At 34.7% G+C, this 25,250-nt stretch overlaps 10 protein-coding genes across 10 annotated transcripts; 7 read left to right on the top strand and 3 right to left on the bottom strand.

Annotated features, from left to right (window-relative positions):
• Positions 1–244: 244 nt before the first annotated feature.
• Positions 245–3,934, bottom strand: MIP1 (DNA-directed DNA polymerase gamma MIP1; the record flags this gene model as incomplete). The annotated part of the gene is made up of 1 exon (XM_041550773.1): positions 245–3,934. The coding sequence occupies one exon, from the start codon at positions 3,932–3,934 to the stop codon at positions 245–247; it is 3,690 nt and encodes a 1,229-aa protein (XP_041406707.1).
• A 483-nt stretch (positions 3,935–4,417) lies between these two features.
• VMA4 (H(+)-transporting V1 sector ATPase subunit E) lies at positions 4,418–5,116 on the top strand (the record flags this gene model as incomplete). Its single annotated transcript, XM_041550772.1, has 1 exon — positions 4,418–5,116. The coding sequence occupies one exon, from the start codon at positions 4,418–4,420 to the stop codon at positions 5,114–5,116; it is 699 nt and encodes a 232-aa protein (XP_041406706.1).
• Positions 5,117–5,766: 650 nt separating this feature from the next.
• On the top strand, positions 5,767–7,248 carry MRS2 (Mrs2p; the record flags this gene model as incomplete). Its single annotated transcript, XM_041550771.1, has 1 exon — positions 5,767–7,248. One exon carries the CDS (start codon positions 5,767–5,769, stop codon positions 7,246–7,248), a length of 1,482 nt encoding a protein of 493 aa, XP_041406705.1.
• Positions 7,249–7,548: 300 nt separating this feature from the next.
• Positions 7,549–10,419, bottom strand: ALA1 (alanine--tRNA ligase; the record flags this gene model as incomplete). Its single annotated transcript, XM_041550770.1, has 1 exon — positions 7,549–10,419. One exon carries the CDS (start codon positions 10,417–10,419, stop codon positions 7,549–7,551), a length of 2,871 nt encoding a protein of 956 aa, XP_041406704.1.
• A 1,054-nt stretch (positions 10,420–11,473) lies between these two features.
• KRE5 (Kre5p) lies at positions 11,474–15,700 on the top strand (the record flags this gene model as incomplete). Its single annotated transcript, XM_041550769.1, has 1 exon — positions 11,474–15,700. One exon carries the CDS (start codon positions 11,474–11,476, stop codon positions 15,698–15,700), a length of 4,227 nt encoding a protein of 1,408 aa, XP_041406703.1.
• A 417-nt stretch (positions 15,701–16,117) lies between these two features.
• TEA1 (Tea1p) lies at positions 16,118–18,301 on the top strand (the record flags this gene model as incomplete). The annotated part of the gene is made up of 1 exon (XM_041550768.1): positions 16,118–18,301. The coding sequence occupies one exon, from the start codon at positions 16,118–16,120 to the stop codon at positions 18,299–18,301; it is 2,184 nt and encodes a 727-aa protein (XP_041406702.1).
• A 1,149-nt stretch (positions 18,302–19,450) lies between these two features.
• Positions 19,451–20,503, top strand: KABA2_05S02794 (uncharacterized protein; the record flags this gene model as incomplete). Its single annotated transcript, XM_041550767.1, has 1 exon — positions 19,451–20,503. One exon carries the CDS (start codon positions 19,451–19,453, stop codon positions 20,501–20,503), a length of 1,053 nt encoding a protein of 350 aa, XP_041406701.1.
• Positions 20,504–20,805: 302 nt separating this feature from the next.
• RPA43 (DNA-directed RNA polymerase I subunit RPA43) lies at positions 20,806–21,729 on the bottom strand (the record flags this gene model as incomplete). The annotated part of the gene is made up of 1 exon (XM_041550766.1): positions 20,806–21,729. One exon carries the CDS (start codon positions 21,727–21,729, stop codon positions 20,806–20,808), a length of 924 nt encoding a protein of 307 aa, XP_041406700.1.
• A 1,140-nt stretch (positions 21,730–22,869) lies between these two features.
• On the top strand, positions 22,870–23,655 carry KABA2_05S02750 (NAD(P)H-dependent oxidoreductase; the record flags this gene model as incomplete). Its single annotated transcript, XM_041550765.1, has 1 exon — positions 22,870–23,655. One exon carries the CDS (start codon positions 22,870–22,872, stop codon positions 23,653–23,655), a length of 786 nt encoding a protein of 261 aa, XP_041406699.1.
• Positions 23,656–24,258: 603 nt separating this feature from the next.
• KABA2_05S02728 (NAD(P)H-dependent oxidoreductase) lies at positions 24,259–25,044 on the top strand (the record flags this gene model as incomplete). Its single annotated transcript, XM_041550764.1, has 1 exon — positions 24,259–25,044. One exon carries the CDS (start codon positions 24,259–24,261, stop codon positions 25,042–25,044), a length of 786 nt encoding a protein of 261 aa, XP_041406698.1.
• Positions 25,045–25,250: the final 206 nt, after the last annotated feature.

Raw genomic sequence — 25,250 nt, 5'->3', positions numbered from 1 at the left:
TCATTATTAGATGATTGTCCTTTATATACATGGAATCATGGATATGGACGTGTATGCTTATATAAAATGCTTAGAAAATGTCATGAGAATGAAAGAAACCCCCCCCAAAGGGGTCTACCCTAGAATATATAATCAATAATAGTGTTTCTTTCCATCATAGGAGGAGAATATTTTTTTAAAAGCTCGTTGGAAATTTGTAATTTAGTAGTTTTAAAAGTAGCATTGCTTCTTTACTTCTTTCCTTTTAGTAGGAACGATATCTTGAATTTTGACGTACTGATTGATAAAATGCATCATATCCCTTTCCCTCGATGTAAGACTTGAATCGTTTCTTTGGCTCACCCTTGGAAGATCTGGAAGAAGCTGGCGTCGTTTTTGCTATCAGATCTTTTTCGGGTACAGGATCACTGCTCATATGGGAAAGTTCATGCAGTGTAGAATAATCCAAAGTTTGTGGTTTCTTTATTAGAAGGATGTTGTTGTTATTGTCTTTCTTAAAGGTATCTTGAGTTGATCGTGTGGTCATTTGTTTTAATGGTGGACCATGGTCAGTCTTTAATGATTCGGAATGCTGATAATCTAATTCAGCTCTGTTTGCATTGAATGACTTGACCATAATATTTATTTTCTTCTTTCTACCTTGTTTAATATCACGGGCATAATCCTTATAATCATATTCGACTTGTTGACCATCTTTAGAGAATTGATTTGACGTTAACTCTCTAACATATTCCCTCTCCAATCTTGAAACTTCTGATTTATTTGTTTGTACCTGCATTCTAATGAAATACTTGATAAATTCTTTGGTATATGACTTGTTGTACTGTTCGAATACTGGTTCTCGAGCTACGTAAGGATAATCAGAGACATTAACGTCATCTTTACCACTTCCGAGAGCAGCTTCAGGTTTAGATAAGAGAGTCTGGATGTCTAGTGATTCACCGTGGGGTATTGCTACTGGGTTAGATGGTGTTATGCAATCCATGTCTACTTCCTTTCGCAACACTTTGTCAATATCAACAGCAGAAAAGAAAGCACAATTCTGAGGTAAGTCATCAATCCCCATTTGTTCACAAAATATGGCTCTTGTCCATAGATTACTAATCTGTAATGCCATTGCTACTTTATATTTATCTTCCTCGGTGGCCAAATACCGTATCTCATCATGAATGGTAATACATAATCTGGCGTTCAACGAATATTTTTCTATCAAGTAATGCATAGAACAACATAATAAATGCAAATAATCTACACCTGATGATTGAATAGCCCAATTAATTCTAGAAGGTAAGTAAGAATTAGCCTTTAAATTTTTTTTCATTAATGATGTTGTTATACTACCGCCCAAGACGGGCGTTCGTGGTACATCTTGCTCGGCAATATTTTCTAATTTATTAAACAATACTGATTCAGATCCACCATACCAAAATTGTTCGAATATCTTTGATCGTCGTTTTTTACCCTTAGTATTTTCATATAGAGTATTGGCCACTTTCTTAACCTCTTCATCTGACAATGATGGATTGAATTGTTTTAATAGTTGACCTGCAAATTTCACACCTGCACCATATATTCGCCCGTAATTAAAAATCTTGGCTTCATTACGAGAACAACCAAGAATATTGGCAGTCTTTGTATGAAGATCAGTACCTGCATTTTTTGTACCTTCTAGACACATCCAACCGATCGCCGTACCACCATGCATATTGAATACAGAGTCACCCACCAACGACGCAATCCACAATTCTTCACTATCTACATCTGCTCCAACAAAACAATAACCTGGCGGTGCTTTCACCTGTGTCTTTAATTCTGAGCCGATTCTGTTTGTTTTTGCATTTGATGCTGTCAACCACGTACTTTCAACAGCCCTTCTAGTGATTGTCCCCATTGGAGTAACGATTGGTAAAATTATACCAAGATCATTAACATTATTCGTATTCTCCTCATTATTTACAGAAGTGGATGCTAAAGCTTTAAATTCTTTTGGGAAATCTGGTTCTTTAACAACATGTTGTGACATTATTCTTTCCCTTGCTGACATCCAATATGACCCAGAAGAATTAATTTGTAATGCTTTATGTGCTAAGTCTGATTCTGATTTCAATACTTCTTTTTCATAAAAATGAATAAACGGTTTACTTACCAACGAAGTACAGTTAAAATTAGGCCCATTTGGATGTGGTATTTTAAATAAAATTTCATCCGGACATTTAAAATCAGTTTGATAATCATCAGTTGATTCATGATCTGCCAAAATGTAATTCTTAGCTTCAAACGTTTTCAATTCATTTTTGTCTACTGAGAAACACCATCCTGATTCTTTCGTCCATACTACTGGTTTTGATTCCCATGATAATTTAAAGAAAATTGGAATGTTTCTAGATCTTAATGTTATTTTTGGTTTTTCCATAGTATTATTGAGGAATAAAGAACGATACCATTCAGGATATCCAGGTAATTTTTGTCTTTTCACAGGAACACCTTTTTTAGTCAATCTTAATGGGGTAATGGTCCAATCTAATTGCCTCAACCATGGATCATTATTGATTTTTTGTGCACTTTGTTCATTTGTTGGGTAATCTCTAAGTAGTACAGTTTCTTCAACGATCTGAATAATTTTAGCTTCAATATCCAGCTTTGCAGATTGATATAACGATTCTGCACCATTGATATATTTATTCCAATCATTATGATTAGTGGGTAGAATACAACTACTCAGAGGTCTCAATGCACCAAATGATACTGGATGAGGACACCTCTGTAAGAATAGTGGAAACACTTTATCAAACACTTTACTTGTCACCTCTACATCTGTTGCACAATAATCCACCAACAATTCGAAATTATCAATGATTACGTTTTTATCAGTTGAATCGAAATAGTCCCTTGGAGATTTATCCATCTTGATACCACAATGGAACGACGCCACATCAGCCAATGAGTTCATAGTAGATAGATTCAACCAGGGATCTTGTTCCTCTAAGTCACTGAGAGTAAGATTTTCGAGATTAATGTTATCCAATCCTTCATCCCCGTCCTCCCCGTCTTCTTTCCCTTTCTTCCCCATGTTTTTAATAATATTTTTCCTTTTTATAAAAGTAGGCCTCTGTCTTGAAGATAATCCTGATGATACAATATGAAGGGATTGAGTATCTAAGAAAAAAGCCTTTGATCGTTTAAAGTTATATTCTTCCAGAACACGAGCTCTATCATAACTTACATTATGTCCAATCACTAACTGTGTTTTATTTATTGTATCCAAAGGTATCAAATGTTTATATAATTTACTCTCCTCACATATAAATGGAGAACACCATGCATACCAAGCCTTATCGGACAAAGCTGTCGCTAATGTCGGATAGTGTGATATCTTATATAATGTCTCGACATCAAACGTTAGAACGTCCTCCAACGGAAACGGTACACGTTTAGGAGCCTCTCCAGGCGCATATCGCGTCCAACCTGATTGTCTAATCCATTTTTCAGGTCTCTTTACTATGGTTTTGTATTTTTGTATCGCCATGGTCTTATATGGTTCCGAAGCAAACTGTCCTAGTTTCTGGAAATGTTCATCCAGAGACGAACCTTGCAATTGTGGAATATCAAACGATATCGGCTCAACTACAGTAGTCTTCTTATCCAAAAGATCATGATTCTTCAACAGTTGTCTTGACATATTCAATAGCGCCTGTTTCTCTTCCGCAGACAAACCGGTCAACATCTTACTCACTTTCGAATCTGCATTACCAAACACCTGTTTCTGCAACGACTTCGATAAGTACTGGATACCGACAGGATTAAGCCTGGGCTGCTCTATAAATTGTGAATATCTCCTCAGGGGTATCAACAATCCGTGCTTGAAATTCGGCACACCCACCGACCAACACCGTCCAAACAGCAAATGTGATCGCAGTAGTCCACTACTACTCATCATAATACACAATAAGCCCTCAAAAGTAACCTCTCCTTTATATAGCTTCTTTTCTTAACTACTTCTACTTTCACAAAACCTCTCTAAATAGCCGCCACGCTCCAACCCAGCGTATATTTATCTGTTTATTTGCTTGTTTATCTATCTGAACATTGCCAAAATTGGCCTTTCTGATTTGTTTATTTCGGTTTCTTTCAAATTTCCGAGAAAGCACATCGCGGAGTCCGGGTGACCCCGCTGGCTGCAAAACTCCAAGCCAAAAACGAAAATGCGAATTATTTGGCTGCCTCTTTTTGCATTTCATTTTCAGTTTATTTTCAGTTTGCTAAGGTAGTTATATAGATAAAGAGGGCTTGAACTTTCCATTACAACTTATTTTACAGTTTATTTCGATAACACTATTTGGTGAACTGTTATTACTAGCACATACCAACCATTCTGCAAGTGTAGTTCTAGTGTGAAACACGTATAGCCAGCAAAAATATGTCCTCGTCTATTATTACTTCCTTGACTCCAAACCAAGTCAACGATGAGTTGAACAAGATGCAACAATTCATTAGAAAAGAAGCTGAAGAAAAAGCTAGAGAGATCGAATTGAAGGCTAACCAAGAGTACGAAATCGAAAAGACTAGTATTGTACGTTCTGAAACCGCTAACATTGATGCTAACTCCGCTGATAAATTGAAGAAGGCTAATTTGAAGCAACAGATTACTAAATCTACTATTGCTAACAAGACTAGATTAAAGGTTTTGACACAAAGACAAGAGTCCCTAAACGAGATCTTCGAACAAGCCAAAGAAGCTCTGGTTAAGATCACCAAGAACAAGCAACAATACAAGCCTATCCTACATTCTTTGATACTTGAAGGTCTTTTAAAATTACTAGAAGACTCCGCTTTTGTAAGAGTCACTCCACAAGACAAACAATTGGCTAATGAATTGATTCCAAGTTTGGTTGAAGAATACAAGGAGATCGCTAAGAAAGATATCAACATTATAATCGACACTGATGAAACTCTATCTAAGGAAGATATCGGTGGTGCTATCGTCACAGATGCTGCTAAGAAGATCGAATTGAACAACACATTAGAAGAAAGATTAAAGTTGCTAAGTGAAGAAGCTCTACCTGCCATCAGATTGGAAATGTTCGGTATCACTAAGACCAGAAAGTTCTTTGATTGAATTGTAATGGTTTATGCTCCCCTTTTCCTTAAATTTTTAAAGAAAGATTACATTTTCTTTCCTTTCTACCTAATAACAATTCGATGATACAACATGTTTTTTTACAAGAGGAACAACGTTTCCTCATTATGTCGTCTCATTTTTGATGTTTACTTTAATCTTTTTTTTATTAACTCAAAACTAATTCAAAGTTCTGCCTTATTAGTCAGTTTTTCCCTTTTGATATATGGAAAGAATGCATAAGTTGTTCAACGAACGGAAGTAGACACACACCCAACCCACATATCATAACAATTTATATACTTATACGTACGTATATATAACATAATAAACAGATACATTATTATTTCACCGTATAGTAACCATTATTATTGCCAAGGTATATCATATCGTCTATGGTATTTTTTTTTAGTTTGCATGACATTGCCATTTCACTACTCTTTCTTCCCTCGGCTGCTGCGCTGTCGTACGGAATTTTTCTACAATTTCAGAACAATTTAAATTGATATATAGTTATGCCAATGATTTAACAGAAGACGATACGTCCCATCACAAAGATCGAACTGTTCACATTCTTATCAATATCAATCATCTTTACATATATCATCCAAGAAGTGTGGATAAATTTAGTGGAACAACTTATCAAGATAATGCCATTTATACCATGCAGATTACCGTTGTTCTGCTTCCAAAGGAGTCTCCGAAGAGGACCACTCCTTATACGGCGTAATTTACAACTTTCTTCTCGCATGTGGCAAGAACAACAGGCTATACCTCAATTACAACGACAATTGCTTTCTTTGCAACCTATTAAACCGAATGATTCCCAAGTTTCTGGTACCATTTTTGATTCTAAAGGGACAGTTGTTGCAGTCTCTAAAAAATTCCCCAAATGGAGGTTTCTTAGAGATCATAACCTATATCCTCGAGACTTGAGAAAGATAGATACATCCTCAGTAGATGTGATTCCAAATATCCTGGTGAAGGAAACATGCATTTTAGTCAATTTATTACATATTAAGGCATTGATCGAAAAAGATAAAGTATATGTGTTTGATACTGCCGATCCATCGTCTGCCATTAAATTAGGTGTCTTAATGTATGATCTAGAATCAAAACTTTCGCAAAATACAGGAAACAGTGCATATAAACAATCATATGAACATAATGCATTAGAAAGTATATTTATAAATGTTATGAGCACTTTGGAAACTGAATTTAAACAACAAGAGGAATCATGTACTAAGGTTTTAAATGAATTAGAAAACCAAATTAATAGAGAAAAATTGAGAGATCTTTTAATTAAATCGAAATTCTTAACTTTATTTTATCAAAAGGCATTTTTAATTAGAGATGTTCTTGATGAATTATTGGAAAGTGATGAAGATATGGCTGCAATGTATCTATCGGGACCGAAATACAAACAGTCAATAACGCAAGGTTCAGATATACACCATCATGATCCTCAAAAGGAAAGCCATGATCCCACTGAAGAAGTAGATATTACAGATATAGAGATGCTTCTCGAAACATACTACACCCAATGTGATGAATTTGTTCAACACTCAGAATCCTTAATCCAAGATATCAAGTCGACTGAAGAAATTGTGAATATCATTCTTGATGCAAACAGAAATTCTTTGATGCTCTTAGAGTTGAAAGTTACAATATATACATTGGGTGTCACCGTGGCAACATTATTACCTGCATTTTATGGTATGAATTTAAAGAATTTTATAGAAGAATCATACGTAGGGTTCGCGGGAGTTGTCGTGTTCTCTATATTATTTGCATTATTGGTAACCAAAGCAAATTTTAGAGCTTTGAAAACTGTGACAAACGTAACTATGTTAAACTCAACTAAAGCTGCAGATTTGGTTAATGGAGCTAAGACCCAGGCTGAACCAGTGGCCCAGACAGTAACAGAACAAAAGTCCATATGGAAAAGAAAGAAGCTTATATCATCACCTTTCAAGCTTAACACAAAGATTACAGGAAGTTCCACTTGGAGTAGAGTCAAAGATTGGTGTCGCTACGTATGGTTTGGAAAATCAAAAACTGAAAACAACATATGGACCAAAGAAGAGAGGGATATCGTTTGGAAATGGTTGACAAGTGACAAAGAGAAATAAACACATCTTAGCGACAAATCCGTTTATTCAATATTCATATAAATTGTACATAGAACGCATATTAGGAGGATTATTTACTCTACCTCTCTTCTTTAATTAAACTGCATTATAAATTTGATAAATAAAAGAAAAAAACTATTATAATAATAATTAAAGATTTATCATATTAAAGCCTTTTTAATTTTTAGAGCATATTTCCTTTAATCTATTAATACATAATAAGATGCTCTAAATACATATACATTAAGCGAAAAAATTATACAAGCAAATTAATGAAAAGGATTTTGAAAGATAATATAATCATAACTTTTCACTCAATAACTTTGTGACTTCTTCAACTGCTTTGTTGACCTCAGATGGTTTGTCACCCATACCTTGGAAGACATTACCTTTACCACCAGCTTTACCACCAATGATGTTAGAAACTTCTTTAGCTAGAGCTGGACCTTCAATACCAGTAGATAATGCATCATCAGAAATGTAACAACCGTGAGACAATCTGCCTTCTGGATCGTTACCTGTGAATAAGTACATAGACTTGTCCTTGGCGGAAGTCTTCATGTAGTTAACAGCTTCTGTGATAGCCTTGGCGTTTGTTGGGATGTCAATAAACTTGACAAAGTACTTGGCATCTGGGTTTTCAGTGAAGTAAGTCTTAACTTCATCCAAAGTTTGCTTTGTTTCAGCCTTGGCTCTGGTCTTAACTTCATCCTTAACAACCTTTTCAATCTTTGTGAATTTCTCCTTTAGTTCATGCTTTGAGATAACAGAAATAGATAGTTGACCTAGTCTTACACCTAATTCCTTTAGTTTTTTTTCCTTTAGAGGAGAGAATGGTAATTTTTCAGCAGCAATTAATTCAGCATCAAATTCATCAGCAATTCTTTGAGCTTCGAAAGCTTCGGAACCAGTGACAGCGACAATTCTTCTGATACCCTTAGCAATACCATTTTCTTCTAAGATGATGTAGTATTTAATATCGGAAGTCTTGGCAACGTGAGTACCACCACAGAATTCAACAGAGAAGTTTTTCCATTCGGCACTTGATGGGTCCTTCAACAAATCATCAACTGGCTTACCAATAGAGACGACACGGACTGGATCTGGATAAGTTTCACCAAAAACAGCACGAACAGAAGAAATAGACTTGGCCAATTCTAGAGGAACATCCTGGTAATAAACTGGTAAGTTGTCCTTGATTTGTTTGTTACAGATTTCTTCAACATTACGTAGCTCATCCATAGTTAGAGCCTTCTTGTGAGAGAAATCAAATCTCAACTTTTCTGGAGCGACAAGGGAACCCTTTTGGTCGACACCATTACCTAGAACGGCCTCTAGAGCAAAGTTTAGAATATGAGTACCTGTGTGGTTGTTCTTGATTGGGAAACGACGTAGTTCATCGTAGGAGGCGATGATGGAGTCACCAACAGATAGTTTACCTTCCTCAAGAGTACCTGTGTGGAAGACAAAGCCGTTATATAGTTGAACGTTATCAACATTGAATTCAGCAACATCATCGATGACAATCTTACCGGTATCGTATTCTTGACCACCTTGTTCGGCGTAGAAACAGGTCTTGTCTAGCAAGACACCGTACTTCTTACCTGATTCGGTGATTTTGTCAACGAACTTCTCACCGTCATGTAGCTTCAAGATCTTACTCTCGACGTCATCAAAGCCGTACTTGAAATGGTCATCAGTCTTAGCAACATTATTTTGGTTCAATTCGTTCAATTCGTGAACGTTCAACTTAATCAAGTCATCATTACCCTTCTTCCCACCTCTCTTGGAAGCCTCGTAGGACTCTTGCTTAGCTTTTTCAAAACCGACAGTATCGATCTTTAGACCTTGTTCTTCGGCCATCAACTCGGTCAAATCAACTGGGAAACCGTAAGTGTCGTATAGTCTCCAAACTTGCTTACCATCTAGAGTCTTTGATTCAGTTTCAGAAGCAGTCTTAGCGTATTTCTCGAACAATCTTTCACCACGGTCCAAAGTCTTAGCGAAAGAAGCTTCTTCTTCATCTAGAATTTCAAACAAGAAAGATGGATCCTTGGCGACTTCTGGGAAGATGTCCTTAACTTGGTCAATCAAAGTTGGGGCCAAAGTGGAGAAGAAGTTCCCTATTGGATAGTTCATGTATTTACGAGCGTAACGAGCACCTCTTCTTAAGATACGTCTTAAAACGTAACCTCTACCTTCATTGTTTGGAACACCACCATCTGATAGAGCAAAAGTCAAAGTACGAACATGATCAGCCAACACTCTGTAAGCAGTATCAATGTTATCGGTATCCTCTTCACCAAACTTACCTTGATATGGTCTCACTTGAGTGATCTCTTGGATTCTGGTGAATAAAGGTTGGAAAACATCAGTATCGTAGTTAGATCTAACATCTTGTAAGACGGAAACTAATCTTTCGAAACCCATACCAGTATCAATATGCTTTGATGGTAGAGACTTTAGAGAGCCATCTGCTTCTCTGTTGTATTGCATGAAAACCAAATTCCATACTTCTAGCACATCTGGGTCATCTTGGTTAACCAAAGAGGCGGCATTTCTACCACCGATTCTATCGTAATGGATTTCAGAACATGGACCACATGGACCTTGGTCACCCATTTCCCAGAAGTTATCCTTGGCGTTACCTGGTAGGATATGATCTTCTGGTACACCGGCGTTCTTCCATAGTTCCAGAGCTTCGATATCTGGTTCTAGACCTTGTTTAGCGTCACCTTCAAAATAGGTAACATATAGTCTATCCTTTGGAATACCGTATACCTCAGTCAAAAGAGTCCATGAAAAATCGACGGCTTCAGCTTTGAAATAGTCACCGAAGGACCAGTTACCCAACATTTCAAAGAAAGTATGATGATAAGAGTCCTTACCGACATCTTCTAAATCGTTATGTTTACCACCGGCTCTAATACATTTTTGAGAGTTGTAAGCACGCTTTAAAGTATAGAAATCGGAGGATGGATCGACGGTACCTTGGAAGATTGGCTTATATTGGTTCATACCGGCATTAGTGAATAGTAAAGTTGGATCATCGAATGGAACCACTGGAGAAGAAGCAACGAACTTATGGTCCTTGGACTTGAAGTAGTCCAAGAAAGTGTTACGGACGTTAGTAGCAGTCCACTTTTGTTTGTCACCTAGAGATGAAGACATGATATGTGTGTGTCTGGTAGAGAAAACGGTCTTAAGTCTGTTAATGGACGAGATATCTGACCTCTTGAACAACTGTTGTAAAATCGTCTTGAAGTGAGAGAAAGTAGAATAATTATAACAATTATAATAATAATAATCAAAGTTCTAAACTCAAATAACAATTAAAATAAACTGAATATCTGACTTAAAGAGAAAAGTATTAAAAAGATAGAAGACAAACCAGGAAACACGATAGAATACACAGATCGCTGAAATGATAAAGTAGATATGCCTGCACAATAAAAAAGAAAAGTCAGAAATGAGAGATATTCTGTATAGTGTATCCAAGTAATGTATAGACTATTATCTGTGCAACGACTTGATGAACTAAATTTTTCAGAGATTATTTCACCAATTAACTCATCACCGCCAAAAGATGGAAAAAGAAAGAAATGCGATGCGCTCAAATTTTTCTTTTTTTTCTGTCAAAAACGCGGGAAAATCATCTTGGACGATTGAATATCACTATAGACGAAGGGCAATACAGATCACCTTTCCTTATATGAAGACAAGGTGCTGATTCAAGTAACAAGAATAAGCATCAGAAAAGTAGCTGCTTTGGAATAGAGAAGGAGAGGGGTGTTCTAGGAACGGTGACAGTATATCATAGGAGTTGAGATGCTCACTTTGAGGTGTACGTGCACTTCGATCTGAAGTCTTTACCAGTTTTGTTGTGAAATTCGCTTGTAAATTCTTTACTGGGGACATCTGAAAAACATAGATTAATCATTCATCTATATCGATATCAGTTTGCAAGTTAGTATAACCTATGTATCTGAACCTAACTCCCTTAACTGTAAAGAAGTCTTGAAGAACTACTTGTTCTACGAAATATTCATGTAGCCCCCCCCCCCCCACNCCCCCCCCCCCCACACAAAATAAGGGCCGCTTGTACAATTAAGTAATGATTGAAATTTTACATTTACTATAACTAAAGTAGAGACAGCCTCGAATAAAGCAAATAAGTTATATACAACTAGAACTCCCACAAAAAACCAAAAGAGATCTTTTAAGTATGGGTGGTTTACGTAGGAAGATTTCCTTGATTACGTTATGGATATATATCGTTATTTCATTTTCCATTGTAAACGGTATTACTTTGAGACATAATTATGGTGTTCCTGACTCTGTCAGAATCCTCTCCGCCTTAAAACATGTATTAAGGTATGATGACTCGAGAATACGTATACTGAATGAATTGTATCCCTTTGTGACAGGTTTGGATGCTCTGGATCTGGTTGATGATGCATTCGCATTGGGATTAGAGATTGATGAATTACCTGGAAATATAGCGATTTCCGAATTACTGAATAAAATGTATAAAAAAAAAGATTTAGCTAATATGTTTGAAATGTATTACAATTTGTATCCCATGGGTGTTGCTGCTGATTTCTCGGCGTCCTCGTTAACGACAACATTGAATGGATCAAATTATTTCATACTGAATGGTAAAATATACAGTGAACCTGATGATGTTTTCTATTTGAAATCGAAGGACTTATCAAGTCAAGCAAATGTTCCAGATAGAGATATAATCGAACACCCTACAGAATTGATCATAGGTACGAAGAAGGATGCACCTTTAATCATTCTATATGGTTGCCCAATGGGGGAACAGTTTGAAGATTTCCATAGAAATCTATACGCTGAAGCTGTTCACGGTGATGGAAAGTTTAGATTTCTTTGGAGATCTACTTGTAAAATAAATACTTCAGCTGAATTAAAAAATGAATTTCCATTAGCTTTATCCCTAAAAGATGATTCGGATTTGAAGCTTCTACTAGACAATCCTCATTTCTCATTAAATACACCTGAATATTTTACTTCCCCTGATGGTAAATTGTTGCAATTCTCAAAGAAAGATCTGGAAAAAATAGATTTAAAGGTTACTTCGTTAATCGCAAACCATTACTATACTACGAAAAATGTATCTGATACATTATCATATGCTAGTTCAATAATTAATAATTTCCCATTATATGCGTCACAATTAGTAAAAATGGATTTACACACCAAGGAAGAAGAGAAAATACTCTCATATATCAAAGATTTAGCTAAGAAGGGTATTGATTATAACCTCTTAGGTTTATTTATAAACGGTCAGCATTTAAAGCTTTCAACTTTGAACGAATATACATTATTGAACAAAATTGACCAAGAATATAACAGTTTACAGCAATTATCCAAAGCAATCGAATCAATTGATTCGAAATACCCAATGAAGAATGCTAAACTTTTATTGAATGAATTTTCAACAGTTTCGTTGCCTCATTTACAAGCCTCACAACCTATCAAAATTGATTTCCATAGAATTCCAGGTTTCTCAAATACAGTAATATATTTCAACGATATTGCTAATGATGAACAGTATGATGAATTGAGTAAAGATGTTTCGGTGTTTTTCGAAAAATCGAAGTTTGGTGAATTACCTGAATACAAACAGAATTGGAACGAAGTCATCTTTGTAATTGATTTTAATAAATTTGATGATCCCAACAATAGGGCTGCACTTGCAGGATTAACCCGCGCACTTACAATTATAAGTCAAGGTTATCCTCAAAGAATTGGGTTATTACCATTCAACTCTGAGCATAATTTTAAATCGGACTCAATAAACGTACAGGATGATGAAAGTGAAACGGCCAAGATTATTAATAAGATATACGATTTGAAACGTTATGATATTGCTGAACTACCAAACTTCTTAGAGATGTTACAAGAAAAGGGAAGAAATTTGAAATTTAAGGATCCCACATTAGCTTCTGTTATGAAAATGCCTAATTATGCTAAACAAGTAGGTGATTTGCAAATATATGAGACAAGTTTGATTGTTAATGGTGAAGTATACCCTTTTAGGACGAATACATGGAATTATTTAATATCCAACATTATGAAGAAGGATGCTGCATTTATCAGACAGCAACTAAATGCTCAATCTTCAAGACGGGATAAAGGTAGTTCAGGGTTCGTCGACGTGAGAGGTATTCTCCACATGAAATCAGCTAATAGTAGGCACCTTAAATATATGCCTGAATATTATGGTGATGCTTTATATTCTTCTGAAAATTTGGAGGTTCTCAACAACATCAATCAGGAAAGAATGGTCACATATACATTTGACTACGATTACAACGTATTGCATACTGTAACAGTTGTCGATGATTTTGACAAAAAGAATACTGTACGCAGAATATACAACCTTCTTAGGATGAAGTTTAAAGGGGTAAGAATTAGATTAATTCATACTGGTGACCTAAAATCTACCGAATGGAAAAAAATCAAAAAACTGTCCTCTAAGGAGCCAGTCTTGGAACTACTGAAAAAGATACTCAAGACTAAGACCGAAAAGAAATCAACCAATCTTGAGCCTAAGCTTGTCAGTAATATTGATATTAATATCTTAAAAAGATGGTTACCTCAAATTCCGACCTTATATCTGGACAAAAGATCCTTTTTTGTCGTTAATGGTAGATTTATTCAGTTCGAGGAAGGAGAAGTTATAACTAAAATGGAATTTGATGACTTGATTCAAAAGGAGGCTGTCAGAACGCTTGATTCTATTGCTTCCTTGGAAAAAGTATTCCAATCATTTTCTGATTCCCCAATAAATGCAGACTCTGTCGAAATTATATCCTCTATTTTAACAAAAATGTACTATCATTCGAAACAGTTGGATGAGTACGGGATTGAGTACACTACTGAAACAGTTTTGCCTAGGATGGAGTTATCACATTTCTTCAAAGAAAACGACTTTACAATATTCGGTTCTCCATATATCAACACAAACGTTATTGAACTTTTATTAATAGTGGATCCATTGGAAGAGAGAAGCCAGAAATTAATCAATTTGGTGTCGAAGTTTGAACAGTTTAACTTTATCAGAATAAAGATTGTTTTATTTCCAACTGAAAAGTTAACAATCGTTCCGATCGAAAGAATATATGTTACCAATCCAGTCGATTCTGGATTTGTTGATGATAAAATATCGAAGTCATTTGATGTTGATGTAGATGCCCCAAGGATTCTTTCTTTGACAGAAACAAATAATATTCATGAAATTCTTCTCGATGTTCATGTGTTCGACGAAAAGAATACTATATCAGAGGGAACTGTAGATGGTGTTGGTGGCGTATCTTTAGAACTTATTGACTCAAATGGTGATGTCATTGATAATACAATAACCATGAAAACGTTTGGTTACGGTCAATTCCATTTTCCTACATTAGGGAAGAACTTTACTGTTAGGATAAGCCCTGATGACTCAAGTTACGAAATTATTGGCATATCACCATACGGTTTCTCTGATTTCAAGACTATTCCACAGATTGAGGTTCTAGATTTTTCATCTCGTAAATTATTTATCAAAGTTAAGAAATCGAGTGAAACAAATATTGAAAATATTGAAGATAAGAACGTCAACATCTTTACAGTCTTGATGAGTAATAGCGAGGAGGAATCATTCAAAAAAATGGTCTTGAGTGTCTTATCTACTGTAAATTCTTATGATGTCAAGAAAGAGGCAATATTCTGGGTCCTCGATTCTCCATTTCTCTCCAAATCATTCAAGGATTTTGTTGCTAACTTTAATGAAAATAGCTTGGCGTTAAATGCCTGCATTAAGTTGCTGGAATACGACTGGCCTAATTGGTTAAGACCCCAGAGATTCCGTGATAGAGAAATGGCAGTTTCAAAATTGCTATTTATTGATGTTTTATTTCCAAATAATATTAGTCATGTCATATACATGTCACCTATTGGACCTTTCCTAGATCCTATTCCAATTTTAGAAGAAGTCAAACATAAGAAGACGCCATTTAGTTTGTTTAAAATGAAGGGAAATGGATATTGGAATGAAGGTTACTGGAAAAAAATGTTGCAGGATAATGGACTTTCTTTCTACTCTATTGAACCAATATTCGTAATCAATATAAAGCGTATTAGAGAATTGAATGCAGGTGATAAATTGAGGCTCCATTACCAAAGACTTTCTACTGACGTAAATTCGTTGTTAAATATAGATCAAGATTTGATAAACAATCTGCAAATAGAAGTACCATTAGGAACATTGAAAGGAAAAGCAAAGATTACCTTGCAAAATGATGACCAATACATAGTAAATTGGTTACGAGAGCTTAATAAGGTAAGAAAAGTAGTAAATGCTGAAAATTCCGGTATTTTCCAACAAGGAACATCCGATATGGCTGAGGAAGATGATTTGCTGTTCGAGCATGATGAATTGTAATCAGGCAATTAAAAAACTATGTACTGAATTCTTTTTTTATAACTAAAGTATCGACATACATAGGTTGGTTATTCATTTATAGATATAGGTTCCCACTAACACATATAATCGATTTTAGTAGTAATTGCAATGACTTGACATAATTTTGACAGTATACAAATTTTTTAATTTCGCTGCGGTTAGCAAGTCGTGTTGACATAAATTTTTCAAAATGTCATCGATAAAAATTTGAACTCTGAGAGAGCCAGGGATAACAATATGCTTGTTATTGACGTATAGGAGATAACATTGGTGACTTAGAATTATATATTCCCACTTCAGAGGGCAGGGTCAAACTCTCCTAGAAATCGAGATTAATTTAACCAGGAGGTTGATAACAGAATACAAAACTAAGGGCCCTAAATATATATTTGATATATGACTCCACACACTGAAGAAAAGAGCAGCAGTTCGGAAACAGACAACGGCAGTTCCATAGATAATAGCTATATTAGACCTGTAGTAATGGGCATATCTGGAAAGAAGAGATTGGCCTGCACAAACTGCAGAAAGAGAAGAAAGAAGTGTGACCTTGCTTATCCGTGTAGCAGTTGCTCACGACTGAAAATAGAATGTAACGTTAATGAAGAAGATTTAAGAAAGAAAAGATATACATCTGGATATGTTAAGTCGTTGGAGACTCATATTGCATCGTTAGAGACAAATCTAAAAAAATTGGTTGAGAAAGTATATCCTGATAATGAACAAATGTTACGCAGCATGATGGTAAATGATGTATTATCGGGGGATATTACAAATGAATCATCAAACGACAGTATCAAAATCAATGGTAATGGAAGGTCTATTTCTTCTCTCGTACCAACAGGAATTCATGGGGATTCACAGCCACATCAGCGTCAACATATGCTACCCAAAATAGAAAAAAAAACTATAACGTTACCTTCACTTGTCGATATGAAAACCTCGTTACCACCCTTACTTTTTCCAAATGGTAATAATAGTAATGTAGATAGTATAAGAAGAAAACCACTAGTGAAAGGTAGTTTCTATCCAGAGGGACCTGTAACTTACAGACCAACAAAACCAATATCTGTATCGTCTTTAACGTCAGTCAATTCTCTTGCATCGTCTGATGGTTCAGTATCGTCACATTCACGAGATATTGAAGAAACCAGTCAAAGAAACCAACAACGTATATCTGATTTGAAGACTACGGTAATTAAGAGACCTTCGGATCCGACGCATGCTAATCTGGTTAATAATGATCCAATGATTCTAAAGGCTCTTTCCAAATTTTATAGATGGCTGTATCCAGGTCATTTTATATTCGTTCACAGAGAGAGTTTTCTATACGGGTTCTTCAATGATGCTAAAGATAACTATGCTAGCTCTCATTATTGTTCCATTGAATTGATATACGCTATGTGCGCAGTAGGTTGCAGGTTGGCCCCAGAATTGCGAAATATGTCAGAAGTATACTACGAGAAGAGTAAATCCATGCTGCTGGCATTAGTTTTTGATGAAAACAGTATTGCACGTATAACTACAGTACAAGCATTATTTTGTTTGGCGTTTTACGAATTAGGTAAAGGCCAAAACCAACAAGCATGGTATTTTTCAGGTCTTGCTATTAGAGTTGGTTATGATATGGGATTCCAATTAGATCCAAAAGTCTGGTATACAGACGACGCAAAGGGTCAGTTAACAACTAGTGAGCTTGAAATTCGTTCTCGTATCTACTGGGGTTGTTATATTGCAGATCATTTTATCTCATTAATGCTTGGTAGAACTGCTTCATTAAGTGTTAGTAATTCTACGATCCCTGAATCTAACGAACTACCTGAGGTAGTTGGTACAGAAGAGTTTAGATTTGTTGGTAAGCATGTTTTACAAGTGTCGTTGCCCTTAAAGAATCTTATTATTCTATCAAGAATTGTTCAAATTTTCACGAGTAAGATATTTATAGAGAGTGATGACACTAATTCTAAGATTAAATATTTGAATAAATTTAATACACAGGTTTACAACTGGAGGCAATCTTTACCGGAATTTTTGCAATGGTCACAAGAACTTATTAAGGATCCAGATGTTTCAATTGACCCTACTATTTCATATTTTTGGTATTATTATTATATTGTAAGGTTAACTTTTAATAAACCATTCATAGAAGATTCCTTAGAGTCCAAGACAGTAGTGATTGAAATCATTGCTGATCTAAAGACATTGTTCGACAATTTCAATAATAAATTTGATAATTTCGAACGGTCTACTTTATTCCAACTGTATGCATGTCTTTTGGTAATTAATTGTCTAAAGAAGTTACTGGAGTTGAAGGACGATAAAAGTGAAGCTATGCATAATACTTGGACAAAACTAGCAGATTATTTCAGTGATATTTTTTTTAACAAGATGTATCCAGAGTATTTACTTCCAAAGAAACTGTATGGGGCAGAAATGGACACTGAAACCCCGTTGGATGCACAAGTAGTCAACCAAGTTAATACAAACTATACCCACGATTTCTCCTTAAGTAATGAGATCGATGATCTGATTAAGGACTTTTTCGACGTAGCATACAATCCTGCCAACCCATTAGTTTAATATAGTCTATCTAATTTTGTATTATTTTACATATTAGTGACTTTTTTATCTTTTGCTTTTCTCCCAATGGTTCTTCATCGTTCTGGGAACTGAAAAACTAAACTGCTCTAACTACTGCTTGGCTTGATCAATTTAACTTATTGCACATAATACTTTTACTGTGTTAAAAAAAAAAGAAATCAGTACTATAACCGTTTCTGGAAATAAGATAGAGGGAAAAAAAGCAATGAGGTTTCCTCCTGCAGATATAAACTGCTTCCTCTGAGAAATATCAGCAGTACTAAACCAAAAAGGGTTTTACCTCTCAATCCCGATGAGCTGCGCACTTTCTCTTCAAAGGGGCGTTTATCGCATTCAAGCCCCTCACTACTTCTCCCCGGATATGCACTTCCTACACTACTTTCTCAGCCCATAAAATTCCGAGAATTGCTTTTGTTATTTCTTTTTGTTCGGCATGCTGCAGCAGTCGTTTCTTTTTTGGAGGTGAGCCTTTCTATGCGGTTTTCTCTGGCCAGGACTATGAGATGGAATGAGATGAGATGGGAACCCAGACATTACAGTCATTACCATTTTGATTATATCTGCTAAATGAAGAGGAAATGACTTACCGCAAACCAAGAAATTCTTTGATAAAAAAATTTAGTTGAATAATAATATTGATGATTATAGTCTGGAACTTCTGACGTTTCTGACGCTTATCGATAGCAAGGATAAATAATGCGATGAGCCATTAGAGCAAAGTCAACAAATGACAAACAAATAATCTTTAAATGATATGTGGTAAGATGCCTTTTGTTATTTGTAATATTTTGTATTGTATTTATTATTTTTTTATTTTTCTTTCTTTTCTTTCTATAGGAAATGTGAATCAAGAGTATATAAGCAAATTTTACCCATTCAATACCTATTTTATTTTTATTTTTATTTTTAGAAAATAATACTTACCTTCTGTTTATTAATTAATGTGATTTCTTGTTTTATATATGTATGTATATATTGATAATTACACGGCTAGAACTAAATATATTAGATCTTATATCTTCAATTAATTAATATAATATCTTAAGTCGGATTATTTTATTTTTAACTCTATTTTATAACCAAAGAAAAATTCACTCAATTAATAACGAATCACGTATTAACTGGACAATGGAATCAAACTCACCTAGACCTGAACCTTTAGAGTTCAGTCAAAACTTTAACTCGATTCCAAAAAATGATGCATTATTAATTACTTTGAATAGAAGGGTTCAATGGGCATCGAGGGAAATTTCAAATAATAATCAGTTTTCTCATTTCCAAGAGGGAAGTAATAGCTCCAGTAGTAATGGGAATGTTATTTCAAATAATTATATCGATGGTATACTAGATGATAGATCAATTCCTTCACCACCTCAATCGCCTCAATTGAAATGTCAGGTACCAATTGGTGACCTAGAAGACAACATTAAAGTTTTACCAAGTTGGCAAGATACTCAAACTACAAGTCGTTACTGTCATTCTATAAATAAATTTTTACAAAGTTATAAGATGTTCAAGTTAGAGAGCCCTACAACAACGGTAATTGCATCTCATTCAAATGTAACCAAATTTAGAAAGACTCATAGAAACCGTTTACATTCAGATGTAGAGAGAAAATATAGAACAAGATGTGTAGTGGCAAACGAATCTAGTGTCTCGGAGGATTCTTCTATTGACCACAATAAAAAGGATAATTTTGTAGAACCAAGAGTCACAAAACCAAGGACTCCCCTTCGTAAGAAACCTCAGGTACATTTATCTTCACCCCTAGCCTCAGCTAATGTTCTTGTCGGAAACTCTAATTATACACCTAATATGTCCTGGGAGAAACTACCAGATTATTCTCCGTCTATTGATACTCTTCCCAAGGGTAATACGAAGTGTTTAAAGATTGAATGGAAAGGTTCACCAATGAATTTATCTCTTGACCCTTTGAAGGATCAATTGCATCCCGCAGAATTGATTCTTGCGCAAGTATTAAGATTGCCTTGTGATCTTTACCTGGATTCAAAGAGACGTTTCTTCTTAGAGAAAGTGTACAGACTAAAGAAAGGTTTACCATTTAGAAGAACTGATGCTCAAAAGGCTTGTAGAATTGATGTGAACAAAGCCTCAAGATTATATGCAGCGTTTGAGAATGTTGGTTGGTTAAAAGATAAGAATTTTTCTAGATTTTTATGAAGCTTCACCTGGGTGTAAACAGGTTTTCTTTTCTACTTTCTATTATCATTATTTTAATTTTTTATATTCATTTTAAGTAATTTTCAAAACCTATAGTTATATTTGTTTAAATATTGAAATTGTGTCTTTTGGTTAATCGAAATTAAAGTCAAAAAAATATACTTACTTGTATCTATTAAAGAAATGATGTATATAAATGTATGATACAGAATCGTTGTTATTTAATTATAATGACAAAATGGAAATGATTGGAGGTTGTTGTTCTTATAGTAGTTGGTGTTGCTATCGTTATTTGTTTTTTTTCAATCGCTATCACTGTCACTACTATCATCACTAGAACTTGTGTTTTGTTCATAAACAATCTCGGAACCATCGTTTTCCTTGACTTCTGGTAATTCTAGTTCTTGGTGACTTTCTTTATTTTCAGATTCAACTTCTTCATCAAATACAATTTTTTTGTTAGATACAACTGGTAGATTATCGACTTGAGAACGATGAGCATTGTTTTCCATAAAGCTATCCTCTAGAAGAGTACCTTCCACTGATACAACTCTACCTGTTGTAAAAATATTCCTTACAGTGAATTGCAATTTACCATCGATTTGTTCACCATTAGCATCAACCCAATAGCCCATAGAATGAGGTTTATGCACCTTTGGTTGGTCCTCAGTATTCGATTCTTCTTGGTTCTCAGTATCTTCGGTGAATTGTTCCTCATTACGTATAAATGTCCAGTCAGATGGTATATTGTTCTTCTTAATACTTGCATTGAACGCATCATGGATTAATAGACCAATGTGGGAGGCAGATTGGATGAATACATAACCTTCTAGGACATCGCCGACCTGTGGTTGCCAAACAAAAAGTTCAACGGTACACCAAGTGAAACCATATGGTGTATCTGGAGTAATCTTTACAAGTTTGGTCGTACTTGATGTCTCTTCAGCAAGTGGATCAGCATCCACTATCTCTAGATTGTCGTAACCCAAAATGATACCATTGACTTTATTATTATATTTCATGACCATCGGATTTAGATGTTGTTTCATGATACCTTGTTCAGGGTTCTGTAAGTATAATGGAGCCAGCGATAGGTATAGAGTGATAGGAACACGGGTTATGCAATTGGAAATACCATCTTCCACTGGGTTTTTAAGTTGTTTTTTATGTTTCTTGATGAATTTAGCGACAGCGATGTCCTCAGCAGATCTTTTAACTTGAGACATGTTGAAAATGAGTTATTTTCGTAATGCAATGATTGTCTTCTTTTCTTGAGCAGTTTAAGCACAGTATTATAGAGATTTTAATAAAAGATAGCTGGTAACTCATTCAATTACACTTCAACACATATCCAAAATAAGTCTGATGTGATGACATCTAAATGTCAATCTACCGTTGCTCATCAGTTTGAATTATGAAATTTCGCAACTTTGCATTGAAAAAAAAAAATTTTCAATACCAAAATGTTCGGGTCACGTGGTGATCACATGATCGTAAAATAATACGTAAGGATTATAAGATGATCGTAACCAACCTAGCATGTGGTCATTATATTAGTAATCAATAGAACTGTCTATTTTAAATTTTGTTGTTCATTATCAAATTATGGAGGTCAATTGCGTTATTCTTATTTATTTTCTGGTTTACAATTCAATATATGACAAGTGGAGAGATTATTAAAATTTTGTAATAGAGTTAGGCAAGATAGGGAGTCCAAATGGGGTTGAAGACTAATACCACCACAGTAAATTAGCATGTGCAAATGAGTTTTAAATCATCGTATATGGGTCTTGCTATGGAAAGTAAATAAGCACAGGTTAACCTTCTTCCCTATTACATAAAAAGAACAGATATGTCAATACTGTTCTCTATCAAAAACATATATAAAAAATCACGGAACTGAAATTTTCCCTACAGTGTTGAGAACGGTTCGGTTCGGTTCGGTTCGGTTCGGTTTACGGTCTCCCTCTTTCTTACGTCCGTTTTGCTAACCTAATCTAATTAAGATAAATACACGTACAAACACTATTTTGTATATTAAGTAAGCAACCGAGTAATCCATCGAGGTTGAAAATAAATGCAAATCTCACCTGTCTTTTCTCGAAATAACATTAAAGTTAACGTAAATAGTTAAAAATGAAAAACATTGACTTAACCTGATAAGTTCGATTTTGTTTGATATAAATATTGATGATATTTTCTTCCAATTTAACAACAAAATTTAAGACTCATTAACTTCATTTCTATTTTTATTTTTAATTATGATTGAAAAAGGACATCAATAAACTAATCACAACAATAGTTTTAATACGATTGAAGTTTAAAACAACACACACTATTCTAAATTTAAATTATACAAACATTCAATGAAGATTTTATTCGTTTTTGCCCACCCAGACAAGGCTTCCTTTAATCATTCTCTTTTGGATGCTGCTGTCAAACAATTAGAAGCACAAGGAAATGAGGTCAGAGTCAGCGACTTATACCGTATGGACTGGAAGACTAATGTGGATGAAACTGATTTCTTAAATCATGAAAAGGGTTCCAGATTGAAAGTTGCCGAAGCATCTTTTGTTGCTAATTCAGATAACAAGTTAACTACTGATGTCATAGCAGAACAAGAAAAATTGAAATGGGCTGACACTGTCATTTTCCAATTTCCAGTTTGGTGGTTTAGTATGCCTGCTATCTTAAAGGGTTGGTTTGACAGAGTCTTTGCCTGCGGTTTCGCATATGGTGTAGGTGTTCATGATGAAACTCACTATGGTGATAGGTACGGTGAAGGTGTAATGGAAGGTAAACGTGCTTTCTGTATGGTCACCACCGGTGGTAGCAGCGATCATTACTCTCAAAGAGGTATAAACGGTCCAATTGATGACATTTTGTTCCCAATCAATCATGGTATGTTATTCTATCCTGGTTTTACAGTCTTGCCACCTGTAATCACTTACAGAACTGATTCAAAACGTGAAGAAGTCTATGCGAATGCTGAAAAGGCTGTCTTAGAACGGATGGATAATATAGCCACTGTTGAACCAATTCATTACAGAAGACAAAACTTCGGTGACTATAATATTCCTGAGATGACTTTAAAAGAAGGTTTGGAACAACCGGGTCAAACTCGTTTTGATATTCATATCAAGAAAGATTGAGATATTCGCTTGTTAGCGTGTATGTGTATTTTACGTCTTTTTAAATAATAAAATAAATTCTTAATTAAAAGGTAAAGTGAAATGTTAAACTGTTTTCTATAAAATAACCCAAAATTACACTTTTGCAGCTGTTGAATATTTACATATCTATAACTATGTGAATATGTATTGTTAACGGTTCTTATATTGCCATAAGATGGAACCAAGCTGGGGCATTATGTCATAAAGTGAACAATTATCAAAGATCTGCCCATTAGAAAATCTCTCTTGATAGGTTCGGCGCATTATAGTGTACAAACCCCGTAGAGAACATTTTACCGGTAACTTTATGCTTAGGACTATAATTACGCAACTTTACTTGACAGATGATTAGTAATGAAAGTGACTTAGGTAGAATATCAAATGGGAACAATCAGTATTAATTTGCTCAATCTTTGGTAGAAATATACTAGTACTGGAGATTGCAGAGATGTGACATTTGACCATATGTATAAAAATATACATTTCTATTATTTAGAACTAAGTAATAAATGGTTTATTTCTTCAGTCTCGATTAGTTTACATTAATTACAATTAATATTCTAAAGTGTTTCCATTCACAATATGAAAATACTCTTTGTTTTTGCACACCCAGATAAGAGATCTTTTAATTATTCTTTATTGAATGCTGCTGTAAAACGTTTGGAAGAAAATGGACACATTGTAAAAGTTAGTGATTTATATCGTATGAAATGGAAGGGTATTGTTGATGAAGATGATTTTTTGAATCATGAGAAGGGTGCTAGATTAAAAGTGGTTTTAAGTTCTACAATAGCTTACGAAGAACATCAATTAACAGAAGATGTTTTAACAGAACAAGGAAAATTGAATTGGGCTGATATTGTTATTTTCCAATTCCCATTATGGTGGTTTACTATGCCGGCGATCATGAAAGGTTGGTTTGATAGGGTATTTACAAGCGGATATGCCTATAACATTGGTGAACATAATAAAAATAGATCTGGTGATAGATATGGTGAGGGTATGATGGCTGGTAAACGTGCATTTTGTATAATCACCGCAGGAGGTAGGGAACAACATTTTTCCAAAAGAGGTATCAATGGTGACATTAACGATATAATCTTTCCGATTAATCATGGGATGTTATTCTATCCTGGTTTTACTGTCTTGCCACCTGTTGTTATATTTAGGGTAGATTCGAAAAGCACAGAAATATATGATCAAGCTGAGAAGGATATTTTGGAACGTATGGACAATATTGCCAATATTGAACCGATTAACTACAGGAAACAAAATTACGGTGATTATAAGATTCCAGAATTAACACTGAAAGATGGAATTGAACAACCTCTTCGCACTCATTTTGATATTCATATTAATAGAGATTAAAACTATAATTAGCGATATCAAATATAAATTATTATAAATAAATTTTGCTTGCCAAATATTTTCTTTCTTAAAAGCCCAATGCGTTGAAATTAGATATACAAATTAAGGCCAATATACATGTTATAAAAGACAAAGGCTAAGTGGGTTATATACGTAGTTAAAATGAATTATTATTTTTTTCTATCAAAAGAAATTGATAAAATATG

The sequence above is a fragment of the Maudiozyma barnettii genome (assembly GCF_903064755.1).
Source record: "Maudiozyma barnettii strain CLIB 1767 genome assembly, contig: KABA2_05, whole genome shotgun sequence".
Taxonomy (NCBI): Eukaryota; Fungi; Ascomycota; class Saccharomycetes; order Saccharomycetales; family Saccharomycetaceae; genus Maudiozyma; species Maudiozyma barnettii.
The sequence above is the reverse complement of the archived record's forward strand: the minus strand, read 5'-3'. Positions and strand labels throughout refer to the sequence as shown.